Source organism: Ranitomeya imitator, chromosome 2, assembly GCF_032444005.1.
Source record: "Ranitomeya imitator isolate aRanImi1 chromosome 2, aRanImi1.pri, whole genome shotgun sequence".
In the NCBI taxonomy this organism is placed as follows: Eukaryota; Metazoa; Chordata; class Amphibia; order Anura; family Dendrobatidae; genus Ranitomeya; species Ranitomeya imitator.
In genome coordinates, this window is record NC_091283.1 from 237,227,384 (window position 1) to 237,243,251 (window position 15,868).

General features: G+C 48.0%; 1 protein-coding gene across 2 annotated transcripts in view; it reads left to right on the forward strand.

Annotated features, from left to right (window-relative positions):
- Positions 1–394: 394 nt before the first annotated feature.
- Positions 395–15,868, forward strand: part of LOC138662824 (zinc finger protein 773-like) — a 37,886-nt gene continuing 22,412 nt past the window's right edge. The window contains exon 1 of one of the 2 annotated variants that reach the window (XM_069748789.1): positions 395–448. In XM_069748789.1, coding sequence (XP_069604890.1) covers positions 422–448 — 27 coding nt within the window. In that variant the 5' untranslated portion in view covers positions 395–421. The remainder of the gene's footprint in view (positions 449–15,868) is intronic. The other variant, XM_069748790.1, reaches the window with a different exon arrangement.

Here is a 15,868-nt window from a genome sequence, read left to right on the forward strand (position 1 = left end):
GCCGCCCTCCATCCTATTAACAAACCCCCACAGCGACTGGAGAGGTGCATGGCCATATATGACCCTTAGCCGGACACTGGAAGGGGGTAAATAAGCGGGATTTCGGCATTTTAGCTCCTTGTATGGAGGCGATAGCACAATCATATGCCGCCATATACTAGACGTCCGGTAACCGGTAATAATTCCCTCATGTGTGGGGTCTATTTGTCTCCAGAGAAATCACACGTTACATTCCACACAGAACATTGTGTAGAAAAGGCGGCGCGAGGTAATTGTGCCAGTAGTGAGGGCGAATAATGGCGGAAATGTCACTGACTGAGGAGAAGTCTCCATGTAGCGTCTTCACTGCGGATCACGTGACCCCCTGACTCCTCCCTCCTGTGACCTCATCACAGGTCCTGTGCGCACAGAGCAGCCATATATGTGGAGTGCGGCTCTGCAGGTGGAGGTATGTGGAGATTCCCCATTACTGAGCACGGGGACATTAACCCCTTCTGCACGGAGACTCTTTATAAGAATCATAACGTTGTTGTTCTGTTTCCTGTAGTAGATACATACGAGCCAACTATGGAGGACAGGAAGTGAGGGAGCGGATTGTTCTCCTAGTACAGGGCCCCTTTCTTGGCCCCACACAGTGTAATGCCCCCATTATGCCCTGTAAGCAGGTTCTGCCCCACACCCAGCTGCCTCGGGCACTTTACCATGAGCTGGTACCTCAGATTCTTCCCCGCACCCCTTTCCTTTGTTGGCGCCAAATCTGTTCTGCCTTTGGGGCTCCGGCCTTTATAATATCAGTAACTGCGTCATCAAGGTCTCCTGACCAGGTGCACCCTCTAGACTCTTCCCTCCGGAAACCCTCCCTCTTCCCATTGATGTCACATGGTCCCGTCTGGACGGCAGATAGCAGTCTTTTTGTACAAATGCAGCACAGCCCTGAGGAGTCTTTTTTATGACTCTCCTTTTTACACCCCTTATGTAATATATATGATGGCGCTCACACAGTATAATGTTTCCACAGTACTGGCATCTCTCGTAAAAAAGGTATTTTCACACTACCACTGTAACGGGGTCTACCAATCTGGGGTACCTCTCTCAGTACCACCCCGCGTTTCAGGAGGTCCACTCTGCTTTGGCCGGAGTCTGAATGGAGGACCCTGGCTGGAATTGCTCGGTTACATGGGCGCATATAAAAGATCACTGCTTCTCCACGTATTTCCAGTCTGACAACATTTTACTCACATGACACAGAATATATCACACAGATACAGAGGGCAGGCCAATAGAAAAGTGACAGGCCAGACATACATTACAATAGCCGCAGGGGGCCGGAGCCTGCCGATATTTACTGTGGGAATTACAAAGGTGGGGGGGGAACAAAAGGGGAATATCGTGTCCCCTCTGCCCAGGGGCGCAGCCTATGGGCTGATGCATTAGGGACATGCATCTCACATGGAACCTATTATACATACATATAACTGCACAACATATTCTGGGTGCTGAGTGGTTCCGTAACACGGCTCCCCTTTTCAGCGACGCGATCGGCATACACAGTCTGATCCTTAACGGATCGGTTTGGGGATGACCGAAGTTTATGGGGTTGGTACAAGTTCCGTTTGTCGACTTAGTCCATTGTCGTTACCGTTTTGTTTGCTGGGTCTGTAGTGGATGGTGAAGTCCAGAGGTTGTGGGGCTAAACTCCACCGCAGCAATCTGGCGTTGTCTCCGGAGACCCAATTAAGCCAGACTAGGGGATTATGGTCCGTTAGGAGGGAAAACTGTCGTCCATACGAATATGGTTGCAACTTTTTGAGTGCCCATACTACCACCAGGAACTCCTTCTTGATGGCCGCATAGCTTACTTCACAGGGCAGTAGTTTCTGACTCAGGTAAGCTAGCGGGTTTTCTTGGCCGTCCGGCCCGACTTGGCTCAGTACTGCCCCCAATCCAAACATAGAAGCGTCTGTGTGAACAAGGAAATGTTTAGTTGGATCGGGTGCGGCCAATACAGGGGTATTGGTGAGGGCGTCCTTTAGTTGGCTATAGGCTTCCTCACACTCTGGGGTCCAGGTTACCTGGCGGGGTTGGTTCTTACAGGTCAGATCAGTGAGGGGCTTGGCTACGCTGCTGTAATTGGGAACAAATTTCCTGTAATACCCCGCTGTCCCTAGAAACGCCATGACCTGGGTTTTAGTGCGTGGGGTTGGCCATTTGGCTATGGCCTCAATCTTGGCTGGTTCTGGTCGCTGTTTCCCACTTCCCACCCAATGCCCTAAATACTGAACCTCTGCTTTGCCCACGTGACACTTGTTTGGGTTCAGGGTGATTCCAGCCTTGTGGATCCTGTCCAATACTGTCTCTAGGTGATTTAGATGCTCTTCCCATGTTGCGCTGTACATGGCGATGTCATGCAGGTAGGCACAAGCATAGTCCTGGAGACCATCCAGAAGCCGGTCAGCCAGCCTCTGCATGGTCGGCGGGGCATTCTTCATCTCAAATGGCATAACTCGAAACTGGAATAAGCCGAACGGGGTGACAAATGCCTACTTGGGAATAGCGTCGGGACTAAGGTGAATCTGCCAGTAGCCTTTGCATAGATCGATGGTGGTCAAATACTTTGCCCCCGCCAGCCAGTCTAACAACTCATCCACACGCGGCATGGGATATGCATCCGTCACTGTTTTGTCATTGAGCTTACGATAGTCTACACAAAACCGTGTAGTCCCATCCTTCTTGGGCACTAACACTACGGGGGATGACAAGGGACTATCTGACTCTTCAATGACCCTTAAACGCAACATCTCTTGTATCTCTTGTTGCATCCCCTCTCGTACAGACTCAGGGACGCAGAAGGGTTTTGTCGCAGGGGGGTCTGATCCTGGGTCTAAACCTTGTGTTATGCCAGGATGAGTGTACCCTAGTCTCCCCGAAAACATCCTCTGTCGCTGCCTCAACAACTCCTCCGCCTGCTGTCTCTCCCGGGGGCCTAGGTCTTCACCCAAGTGTACCTGGTCCCATGTTTTACACTGAGTCCTTTCCCCTAAGACAGCCAGCAAGGGAAGTCCAGCTAAATCCTCTGCTTCAGGTGCACAGATGGCCACTACCTCTTCAGGGAGCTCCCGGTAGGGCTTCAGCATATTCACGTGGAACAAGCGGATAACTCTGGGGTCATCACAATCGGTGACATTATAGGTTGTGTCGGCTATTTTCCCCACTACCTGGTAGGGCCCCTGCCATGCAGCTTGGAACTTGTTCTACCTAGTGGGCTCTAACACCAGGACATTGTGTCCTATTTCCAAGGTGCGCTCTCTGGCCCTCCGATCGTACCATACGCGCTGGCGCCGCTGGGTCACCTGAATGTTCTCACGTACAGCCTGGGTCAGCTCCTGTAGGTGGTCCCGGAATTCCAGCACATAGGGTATAATAGGTAGCCCTTTTATGAGGCCCTCCCCTTCCCAGTGTTCTAGCCTAGGGGTCCCCTTACCCGTCTCCCTTATACCAGCTCGAACGGGGAGAACCCCGTGGATTCTTGGGGCACCTCCCAATAGGCAAACAGGAGGTGTGGCAAGAATTTCTCCCAGCACCTGTAGGTCCTGGTAAAAGTCCCAATGAGTTGTTTTAACGTCCCATTAAAGCGTTCACACAACCCATTGGTTTGCGGGTGGTACAGGGAGCTTCTACAGTTGGTTGGTCACCTCTGCTGTAAACTGGGTACCCTGGTCCGAGATAATCTCCCAGGGAAATCCAACCCATGAGAAAACCTGGAGCAGGGCGGCCACCACCGTCTCTGCCAGTATGTTAGGTAACGCAACCGCCTCTGGATACCGTGTGGCATAATCTACCACTGTCAATATATACCTTTTCCCTGACGGATTGGGTTAGGCTAACGGCCCTATCAGATCGACCGCTACTCGGCTAAATGGTTGCTCCACAATGGGGAGGGGGCGTAATTTGGCCTTGCATCGATCTCCCCTCTTGCCAATGCGCTGGCAACTGTCACAGGTCTGGCAGTATTGACGAACATCATAGGTTACCCCCGGCCAAAAGAAGTTTTGTGTCAGACGATGCCTGGTGCGACTGACGCCGAAGTGCCCGGCCAAGGGTATGTCATGACAGATTCGCAATAACTCCTGCCTATACTTCTTGGTAACTACCAGCTGTCGTTTCATAGTGGGGCTCGTCCCTGTGTGGTGCTGCTCTGTGATCCGGTAGAGGAGTCCCTTCCAGTACCCCTCTCCCCTCCTGTGCCTTCCCACGATATCCGTCCAATGAAGGATCCTCAAGTAACTCCCTTTTAAATTTATCTGGGGTGGCCCAAGAAATGTGTCTGGCTATGGGAATACGTGTAGGGCTGGGATGTCTTACCTGGGCCTCCTCGGAGTGTGATTCCGCCTCCGCAGCTCGAGCTTGTCTCCAGGTGGTCACAGGAAATGTCTCAGCCAGGGGGCAACCGAGAATGCAGACAACATGGGCCCCAAGTCATTTTCCAGCAAGACGTCTGAAATCCAGCATCAAGCCAACCTCAACAAGGCCATCCCCGACTCCCCAGTTCAGGTGAATCCTGGCAGTGGGCAATTGATGTATAGCTCCCCCTGCTACACGGACTGCCACTCTCCGGTCCGTCTTCTCTTGGTCCCGGATGAGATGACGTTTCACAAGGGTCAAAGTTGCCCGGAATCTTAGTCCCTGCATACGTTTCCCATTAACCCACACGACCTGTCGATGCTGTTGTCGATTATCTACCTGGGCTGCCTGCACGGGGTCTACTTCATGCAGCATTTCCTCCATCTCTTCCACCCCTTGGTTAGTCATAGCCCCCAATGCCGGGTCAGCTTCGCCTTGGTAGCAGTGTACAGCAGCCCGGCTGAAGGTAGCTGTTCCCACCTATGGCCACTGGGTATGCTGAGTCCGGTTGGGACATTGTCTTTGCAGGTGGCCCAGCTGACGGAACAGACACTTATCTTTGCTGAACTGGCAGATAAGCAGGAGAGGCCAGGCAGAGATCCAACACTTCCAAAGAAACATTGACAACTGGCAAGGGCTAAAGGATCCTGCACACCTAACTATCCCAGTCAGAATTGTAATTATCCGATACACCTGGCCAGGACTGCGAGTCAGAGACCACTGCATTCCCACCAACAACCACTGGAGGGAACCCAAGAGCAGAATTCACAACAGTACCCCCCCTTGAGGAGGGGTCACTGAACCCTCACCAGGGCCCCCAGGACGATCAGGACGAACCAGATGAAAGGCACGAACCAAATCAGCAGCATGGACATCAGAGGCAAAAACCCAAGAATTATCCTCCTGGCCATAACCCTTCCATTTGACCAGGTACTGAAGCTTCCGCCTCGAAGAACGGGAATCCAAAATCTTCTCAACAACATATTCCAACTCCCCATCAACCAACACAGGGGCCGGAGGATCAGCAGAGGGAAGAACGGGCTCCACATATTTCCGCAATAAAGATCTATGGAAGACATTATGGATAGCAAAAGAGGCCGGAAGCGCCAGTCGAAAAGACACCGGATTAATAATCTCAGGAATCCTATAAGGACCAATAAACCGAGGTTTAAACTTAGGAGAAGAAACCTTCATAGGAACATGACGGGAAGACAAACAGACCAGATCCCCAACCCGAAGCCAGGAACCAACACACCGACGACGATTAGCAAAACGTTGAGCCTCCTCTTGAGACAACACCACCACCACATGAGCCCAAATCTGCTGCAACCTGTCCACCACAGAATCCACACCAGGACAGTCAGAAGGCTCAACCTGCCCAGAAGAAAAACGAGGATGAAAACCAAAATTACAAAAGAAAGGCGAAACCAAGGAAGCAGAACTAGCCCGATTATTAAGGGCAAACTTGGCCAATGGCAAGAATGCCACCCAATCTGTTGTGAATTCTGCTCTTGGGCTCCCTCCGGTGGTTATGAGTGGTAGTGCTGCTGTCTTTGGATCGCAGCATTCATCAGGTGTGTCCACTTAGTGCTTTGGACTGGGCTATTTAGTCTTGCTGGATTCTTTAGTCAGGTCTCTCCTGTTCTTGCTGTTATTTCAACAAAGATAAGTTCTGGCTTTGGTTTTGCTGTCCACATGCTGTGGGCCTTATAGTTCAGTGCATTTATATGTTTTGTCTTGTCCAGCTTTGTCTGTGTAAGGATTTATTCAGCCAAGCTGTATCTCTGGAGATGCAGATATACCCTCCATGTCTTTAGTCATATGTGGAGATTTTGTATTGTCTGTGGTGGATATTTTCTAGTGTTTTAATACTGACCGCATAGTACTCTGTCCTATTCTTTCTTTTTAGCTAGAATGGCCTCCTTTGCTAAATCCTGATTTCAGTCTGCGTATGTCATTTCCCTCTCCTCTCACAGTCAATATTTGTGGGGCTGTCTATCCTTTGGGGATTTTCTCTGAGGCAGGATAGTTTTCCCGTTTCTATCTTTAGGGGTATTTAGTCCTCCGGCTGTGTCGAGGTGTCTAGGGAGAGTTGGGTACATCCCACGGCTACTTCTAGTTGCGATGTTAAGTTCAGGGTCTGCGGTCAGTACAGGTACCACCTTCTCCAGAGTACGTCTCATGCTGCTCCTAGGCCACCAGATCATAACACCAATCATCCTGATCAGCAGACACAAAGCATCTCAAATAAGTCTCCAAGGTCTGATTAGTACGCTCGGTCTGGCCATTTGTCTGAGGATGAAATGCAGAAGAAAAAGACAAATCAATGCCCAGCCTAGCACAAAAGGCCCGCCAAAACCTAGAAACAAACTGGGAACCTCTGTCGGAAACAATATTCTCCGGAATACCATGCAAATGAACCACATGCTGAAAGAACAATGGAACCAAATCAGAAGAGGAAGGCAATTTAGGTAAGGGCACCAAATGAACCATCTTAGAGAACCGGTCACAAACAACCCAGATAACAGACATCTTCTGGGAGACCGGAAGATCAGAAATAAAATCCATCGAAATATGCGTCCAGGGCCTCTCAGGGACTGGCAATGGCAAAAGCAACCCACTAGCACGGGCGCAACAAGGCTTGGCCCGTGCACAAGTCACACAGGACTGCACAAAAGAACGCACAACACGTGACAATGAAGGCCACCAAAAGGACCTACCAACCAAATCTCTGGTACCAAAAATGCCAGGATGACCGGCCAACACGGAACAGTGAACCTCAGAAATCACTCTACTAGTCCATCTGTCAGGAACAAACAATTTCCCCACAGGACAGCGGTCAGGTTTGTCAACCTGAAATTCCTGAAGAACCCGTCGTAAATCAGGGGAAATGGCAGAAAGGACCACCCCCTCTTTCAGAATACTGACCGGCTCTAAGACCTCAGGAGAATCAGGCAAAAAACTCCGAGAGGGCATCAGCCTTAATATTCTTAGAACCCGGAAGGTACGAGACCACGAAATCAAAACGGGAAATAAACAAGGACCATCGAGCCTGTCTAAGATTCAGCCGTTTAGCAGACTCGAGGTAAATCAAATTCTTATGATCAGTCAAGACCACAATACGGTGCTTAGCTCCCTCAAGCCAATGTCGCCACTCCTCAAACGCCCACTTCATGGCCAACAATGAGTTAAATGCATCTCAGAAGAAGGGAAGGAAGCTCTTGAGCCATTTTGTTTTCTCCAGTCTGTTTTGTGTTCTCTTCCCTCTTAATATCTGGGTGGCTGAGGAGCCTGGTGCAAGCATGAATGTTCAGGAATTAGCTTCTCGTGTAGACCAGCTTGCTGCTAGGGTGCAAAGTATTTCTGATTACATTGTTCAGACTCCTGCTTTAGAACCGAAGATTCCTTCTCCTGATTTGTTTTCTGGTGACAGGTCTAAATTTTTGAGTTTTAAAAACATACACAGGCAGAAAAAACAGGATTTAGCACAGGAGGCCACTCTAGCTAGATGGGACAGAATAGGACAGAGTTCTTTGCGGTCAGTATTAAAACCCTTCAAAAAATCCACAGCAGAATATACACAAAACTTCCTACATCTAAATAAAGCTGTAGGAGCGTATATCTGCAACTCCAGTCAAACCAACCAGACTGAGAAAACACAGACACAGTTTAATCTGGACAAAAGAAAAACAAACGAACAGTACTGAAAATAAGCACACTGCATGTGTGCCACAGGAAAAGAAACAGACACTTATCTTTGCTGAACTGGCAGATAAGCAGGAGAGGCCAGGCAGAGATCCAACACTTCCAAAGAAACATTGGCAAGGGCTAAAGGATCCTGCACACCTAAATATCCCAGTCAGAATTGTAATTATAAGATACACCTGGCCAGGACTGCGAGTCAGAGACAACTGCATTCCCATCAACAACCACTGGAGGGAACCCAAGAGCAGAATTCACAAAAGTCAGCTTGCTGGCCAGAATCTGAACCCGTTCCTCCAGCTTCACTTGATGAGGGGCACACTGCCGCTCAAAGTCTTGCAGATAGCCATCAATGTCTTCCTCTGCCTCCCCCAACTGTCGGAAGGCATTATATTGGATCTTTTTGTGGCTTACTGTTGAAGGTACATGGTCGAAGGCCAGAGCTCCCCCTGCTCGCTGACTCTCCTGTCTGCCATCTCCATCTTGGCTAGCTCTATCCTGGTCCGCTCGGCCATCTTTTCCTTCAGATCAGTACGCACATCAGCCATCACCTCTCGTATGATCTCTACTGCAGAGTTTGGGCCATAGAATGCCAGTCTGTTCTTTACCTCCCTCTGGAATTCAGTCTGTTCCACGTTCACATTGGGGGGTGCTGCACTGTCGTGTTCCATGATGGCTGCTATCAAATTCGCTTTTGTTTTATTGCTGGTGATCAACTCTCGGGCTTCCACCAGATCTTTTCATGTAGTCCTCTTTAACTTCTGGTAGTTGTTTTCCATTCATTCCTTTCCTCCTGTAGACAGGGTATCACATTCCGCTGTCTACCAAGCTGGGGTACCTCTTTCAGTACCACCCTGTGTTTCACGAGGTCCACTCTGCTTTGGCTGGAGTCTGAATGAAGGACGCTGGCTGGAATTCCTTTGGTTACATGGGCGCATATAAAAGATCACTGCTTCTTCATATATTTCCAGTCTGACCACACTTTACTCACAGGACACAGAATATATCACACAGATACAGAGGGCAGGCCAATAGAAAAGCGGCAGGCCAATAGAAAAGCGGCAGGCCAGACATACATTACAATAGCCGCAGGGGACCGGAGCCTGCCGATATTTACTGTGGGAATTACAAAGGTGGGGCGCGGACAAAAGGGGAATATCGTGTCTCTTCTGCCCAGGGGCGCAGCCTGTGGGCTATTGCATTAGGGACATGCATCTCACATGGAACCTATTATCCATACATATAACTGCACAACATATTCTGGGTGCTGAGTGGTTCCGTAACACGTAACAACCGCCATACCCCCACAGACAGTATAATGTTCCTACAGTACCGCCATACCCCCACACACAGTATAATCTTCTCATAGTACCGCCATAACCCCACACACAGTATAATGTTCCTACATTACCTCCATCTCACCACACACAGTATAATCTTCTCATAGTACCGCCATACCCTCACACACAACATAATGTTCTCATAGTACCTCCATACCCCCACACACAGTATAATGTTCTCATAGTACCTCTATCCCACCACACACAGTACAATCTTCTCATAGTACCGCCATACCCCCAAACACACAGTATAATGTTCCTACACTACCGCCATACCCTCACACACAGTATAATGTTCATACAGTACCTCCATACCCCCACACACAGTATAATCTTCTCATAGTACCGCCATACCCCCACACACAGTATAATGTTTCTACAGTACCTCCATACCACCACACACAGTTTAATCTTCACATAGTACCGCCATACCCCCACACACAGTATAATGTTCCTACAGTACCTAACACACTACGCCACCATGGACTCAGATCCTGCAGTGCCAGACGTGTCCCACTGCTTAAGCCAGTACATGTCCGGGCCCGTCTGAAGTTTGCTAGAGAGCATTTGGATGATCCAGAGGAGTTTTGGGAGAATGTCCTATGGTCTGATGAAACCAAACTGGAACTGTTTGGTAGAAGCAAAACTTGTCGTGTTTGGAGGAAAAAGAATACTGAGTTGCATCCATCAAACACCATACCTACTGTAAAGCATGGTGGTGGAAACATCATGCTTTGGGGCTGTTTCTCTGCAAAGGGGCCAGGACGACTGATCCAGGTACATGAAAGAATGAATGGGGCAATGTATTGTGAGATTTTGAGTGCAAACCTCCTTCCATCAGCAAGGGCATTGAAAATGAAACGTGGCTGGGTCTTTCAACATGACAATGATCCAAAGCACACCGCCAGGGCAACGAAGGAGTGGCTTCATAAGAAGCATTTCAAGGTCCTGGAGTGGCCTAGCCAGTCTCCAGATCTCAACCCTATAGAAAACCTTTGGAGGGAGTTGAAAGTCCGTGTTGCCAAGCGAAAAGCCAAAAACATCACTGCTCTAGAGGAGATCTGCATTGAGGAATCGGCCAACATACCAACAACAGTGTGTGGCAACCTTGTGAAGACTTACAGAAAACGTTTGACCTCTGTCATTGCCAACAAAGGATATATTACAAAGTATTGAGATGAAATTTTGTTTCTGACCAAATACTTATTTTCCACCATAATATGAAAATAAAATGTTAAAAAAACAGACAGTGTGATTTTCTGGATTTTTTTTTCTCAGTTTGTCTCCCATAGTTGAGGTCTACCTATGATGTAAATTACAGACGCCTCTCATCTTTTTAAGTGGTGGAACTTGCACTATTGCTGACTGACTAAATACTTTTTTGCCCCACTGTACATACTGTACATACATATTCTAGAATACCCGATGCGTTAGAATCGAGCCACCATCTAGTATATACAGTATATATATATATATATATATATATATATATATATATATATAATGTGAGTGTCACTAACATCTATATATCTGAGTATTCTATGTGTATATACCTGTTCTATCTATCCTTTTGTAACCTGTCACGCTGTGATTTTACTGAACGCCGCACATGAACTTCCGGCTTTTGGGGGGACCCCTCTATTCTTGATAACCAATCTTGCTGAAGCTGACCACAGAGGGTTGCAGCCCCCAGCTGTGAGTTTTGCCTGGCTGGTTATCAAATACAGGGGAACCCGCGCAGTTTATTATTATTTATTATTATTATTATTTATTGTTATAGCGCCATTTATTCCATGACGCTTTACATGTGAGGAGGGGTATACAGTGGGGCAAAAAAGTATTTAGTCAGTCAGCAATAGTGCAAGTTCCACCACTTAAAAAGATGAGAGGCGTCTGTAATTTACATCATAGGTAGACCTCAACTATGGGAGACAAACTGAGAAAAAAAAATCCAGAAAATCACATTGTCTGTTTTTTTAACAATTTATTTGCATATTATGGTGGAAAATAAGTATTTGGTCAGAAACAAAATTTCATCTCAATACTTTGTAATATATCCTTTGTTGGCAATGACAGAGGTCAAACGTTTTCTGTAAGTCTTCACAAGGTTGCCACACACTGTTGTTGGTATGTTGGCCCATTCCTCCATGCAGATCACCTCTAGAGCAGTGATGTTTTTGGCTTTTCGTTTGGCAACATGGACTTTCAACTCCCTCCAAAGGTTTTCTATAGGGTTGAGATCTGGAGACTGGCTAGGCCACTCCAGGACTTTGAAATGCTTCTTACGAAGCCACTCCTTCGTTGCCCTGGCGGTGTGCTTTGGATCATTGTCATGTTGAAAGACCCAGCCACGTTTCATCTTCAATGCCCTTGCTGATGGAAGGAGGTTTGCACTCAAAATCTCACGATACATGGCCCCATTCATTCTTTCATGTACCCGGATCAGTCGTCCTGGCCCCTTTGCAGAGAAACAGCCCCAAAGCATGATGTTTCCACCACCATGCTTTACAGTAGGTATGGTGTTTGGAGGAAAAAGAATACTGAGTTGCATCCATCAAACACGACAAGTTGTGTTTCTACCAAACAGTTCCAGTTTGGTTTCATCAGACCATAGGATATTCTCCCAAAACTCCTCTGGATCATCCAAATGCTTTCTAGCAAACTTCAGACGGGCCCGGACATGTACTGGCTTAAGCAGTGGGACACGTCTGGCACTGCAGGATCTGAGTCCATGGTGGCGTAGTGTGTTACTTATGGTAGGCCTTGTTACATTGGTCCCAGCTCTCTGCAGTTCATTCACTAGGTCCCCCCGTGTGGTTCTGGGATTTTTGCTCACCGTTCTTGTGATCATTCTGACCCCACGGGGTGGGATTTTGCGTGGAGCCCCAGATCGAGGGAGATTATCAGTGGTCTTGTATGTCTTCCATTTTCTAATTATTGCTCCCACTGTTGATTTCTTCATTCCAAGCTGGTTGGCTATTGCAGATTCAGTCTTCCCAGCCTGGTGCAGGGCTACAATTTTGTTTCTGGTGTCCTTTGACAGCTCTTTTGTCTTCACCATAGTGGAGTTTGGAGTCAGACTGTTTGAGGGTGTGCACAGGTGTCTTTTTATACTGATAACAAGTTTAAACAGGTGCCATTACTACAGGTAATGAGTGGAGGAAAGAGGAGACTCTTAAAGAAGAAGTTACAGGTCTGAGAGAGCCAGAAATCTTGATTGTTTGTTTCTGACCAAATACTTATTTTCCACCATAATATGCAAAAAAAATGATAAAAAAACAGACAATGTGATTTTCTGGATTTTTTATTCTCAGTTTGTCTTCCATAGTTGAGGTCTACCTATGATGTAAATTACAGATGCCTCTCATCTTTTTAAGTGGTGGAACTTGCACTATTGCTGACTGACTAAATACTTTTTTGCCCCACTGTACATAATAAAAACAAGTACAATAATATGGGGTATACATAATATGTACAAGTACAATAATCTTAAACAATACAAGTCATAACTGGTACAGGAGGAATGAGGACCCTGCCCGCGAAGGCTCACAATCTACAAGGGATGGGTGAGAATACAGTAGGTGAGGGTAGAGATGGTCATGCAGCGGTTTGGTCGATCGGTGGTTACTGCAGGTTGTAGGCTTGTCGGAAGAGGTGGGTCTTCAGGTTCTTTTTGAAGGTTTCGATGGTAGGCGAGAGTCTGATGTGTTGTGGTAGAGGGTTCCAGAGTAGGGGTGATACGCGGGAGAAATCTTGTATACGATTGTGGGAAGAGGAGATAAGAGGGGAATAGAGTAGGAGATCTTGTGAGGATCGGAGGTTGCGGGTAGGTAAGTACCGGGAGACGAGGTCACAGATGTATGGAGGAGACAGGTTGTGGATGGCTTTGTACGTCATGGTTAGGGTTTTGTAGTGGAGTCTCTGGGCAATGGGGAGCCAGTGAAGGGATTGGCAGAGCGGAGAGGCCGGGGAATAGCGGGGGGACAGGTGGCTTAGTCGGGCAGCAGAGTTTAGAATAGATTGGAGGGGTGCGAGAGTGTTAGAGGGGAGGCCACAGAGCAGGAGGTTGCAGTAGTCAAGGCGAGAGATGATGAGGGCATGGACCAGGGTTTTTGCAGATTCATGGTTGAGAAATGAACAGATTCGTGAAATATTTTTGAGTTGAAAGCGGCAGGAAGTGGAAAGGGCTTGCATATGTGGTTTGAAGGAGAGATCAGCATCAAGGATTACCCCGAGGCAGCGAGCTTGTGGGACTGGGGAGAGTGGGCAGCCATTTACTGTAATGGATAGGTTCGTTGGGGGGGTCGCGTGAGATGGGGGAAAGATGATGAATTCTGTTTTGTCCATGTTAAGTTTCAGAAATCTAGCGGAGAAGAAGGATGAAATAGTGGACAGAGATTGAGGGATTCTGGTTAGAAGGGAGGTGATATCTGGTCCAGAGATGTAGATCTGTGTGTCGTTAGCATAGAGGTGATACTGAAAGCCATGAGATTCTATGAGCTGTCCCAGGCCAAAGGTGTAAATGGAGAAGAGCAGGGGCCCTAGAACTGAACCTTGTGGGACTCCGACAGATAGGGGGCGAGGTGAGGAGGTGGTGTGTGAGTGGGAGACGCTGAATGTCCGGTCTGTTAGGTATGATGAGATCCAGGATAGGGCCAAGTCTGCGATGCCAAGGGATGAGAGGGTTTGTAATAATAGGGAATGGTCCACTGTGTCAAAGGCAGCCGACATGTCGAGGAGGAGGAGGACAGAGTAGTGTCGCTTGCTCTTGGCGGTTAAGAGGTCATTGGTGACTTTAGTTAGGGCAGTTTCGGTGGAATGGTGTGACCGGAAGCCAGATTGTAGGCGGTCAAAGAGGGAGAAAGAAGAGAGATGGGAGGACAGTTCAAGGTAAATGTGTTGTTCCAGTAGTTTGGAGGCATAGGGGAGAAGTGATATAGGGCGATAGCTAGATACAGAGGATGGGTCATGAGAGGGCTTTTTGAGGATAGGTGTGATGGAGGCATGTTTAAAGCTTGAGGGGAAAACACCAGTTGTTAGTGATAGGTTGAAGAGATGGGTTAGGGTTGGGATGAAGACTGTGGTGAGGTTTGGGATGAGGTGGGATGGGAGTGGGTCAAGTGCACAGGTGGTGAGATGCTATCTTGAGAGTAGAGTGGAGAGTTGATCTTCTGTAATGGTGGAGAAGTTGGTTTTGGAGGTGGAGGGCTGGGAAATCGGGAGGAAGGGATCTGGGGGTTGTTGACCAAAACTGTCTCTAATGCTATCAATCTTCTGCTTGAAAAATGAGGCAAAGTCTTCAGCGGAGATAAGTGGGGAGGGAGGAGGTGCTGGGGGACGGAGGAGAGAATTGAAGGTGTTGAATAACTGTTTAGGGTTGTGAGAGAGAGAGGATATGAGAGATGAGAAGTACGTTTGTTTAGCTGTGGCGAGTGTGGTCTTGAAAGTAGTGAGGGACTGTTTGAATCCGATTAAGTGCTCGTTAGAGTGGGATCTTTTCCATCTGCGCTCAGCAGCCCTGGAAGCTCGCCTCAGTTCTTTGGTCAGGCTGGTGTGCCAGGGCTGTCTGTTGATTTTGCGAGCTTTGGTATGTGTAAGTGGGGCAGCAGATTCCAAAGCTACAGCTATTGTAGTGTTATATAGAGCAGCAGTGTCATCCGCATTGTGTAGGGAACTTATGCCTGTGAGGGGGAGGAGGGATTTTTATTATTTATTTACAGCGCAGTAGCGGCTGATGAATACACCCATCAGCCGCTCCGGCTCTCACTGTTATTAGCGGCTGTAGGTGTCGGATGATGGGAGCTGTAGTCCCATCAGCTGACACCAGTGACCAGAGGTAAACTTTATACCTCCGATCACAGATGAGTGGTAACGCTGTCTTCTGACAGGGTGGGAACCACGGCTCTCTGACCAGCGGGGATGATTTTACCGCTGATCAGAAGCGCTACGCTGGTGATTACCACGCTGTCACACATCTTGGGAAACACCAGCTTTTGTGCTGTGCATGTTCGGCTGTATTTGACGATTTAGTCAACGATTAAGTCGGTGAATATTGCAGAATTCAGTGATAGTGACCCGAACCAAACATTGAAATATTGGCTCATCTCTAGCCATAATACTGTGTGAGGTGCTGTGGGGCCGTCATACTGTGTGGAGACCTCATACTGAACTACATGGGCACACAGGAGAACAATTTCCTTGTCATGAGTCAGATAGAAAGTGAGAAGTACAGACCTTTGGTCTATATGATTGCAGTCCTCCTGAATTGATAGGGTGTTGTGTACCAGGAGGGAGACATCAGATAGTACGTCCTGAAGGTAAGCAAAGATATAATGGCAGTTAAGGTACCTTCACACATAACAATTTCGTTAACGATATCGTTGCAACGTCACGCTTTTTGTGACGTAGCAACGATCCCGCTAACG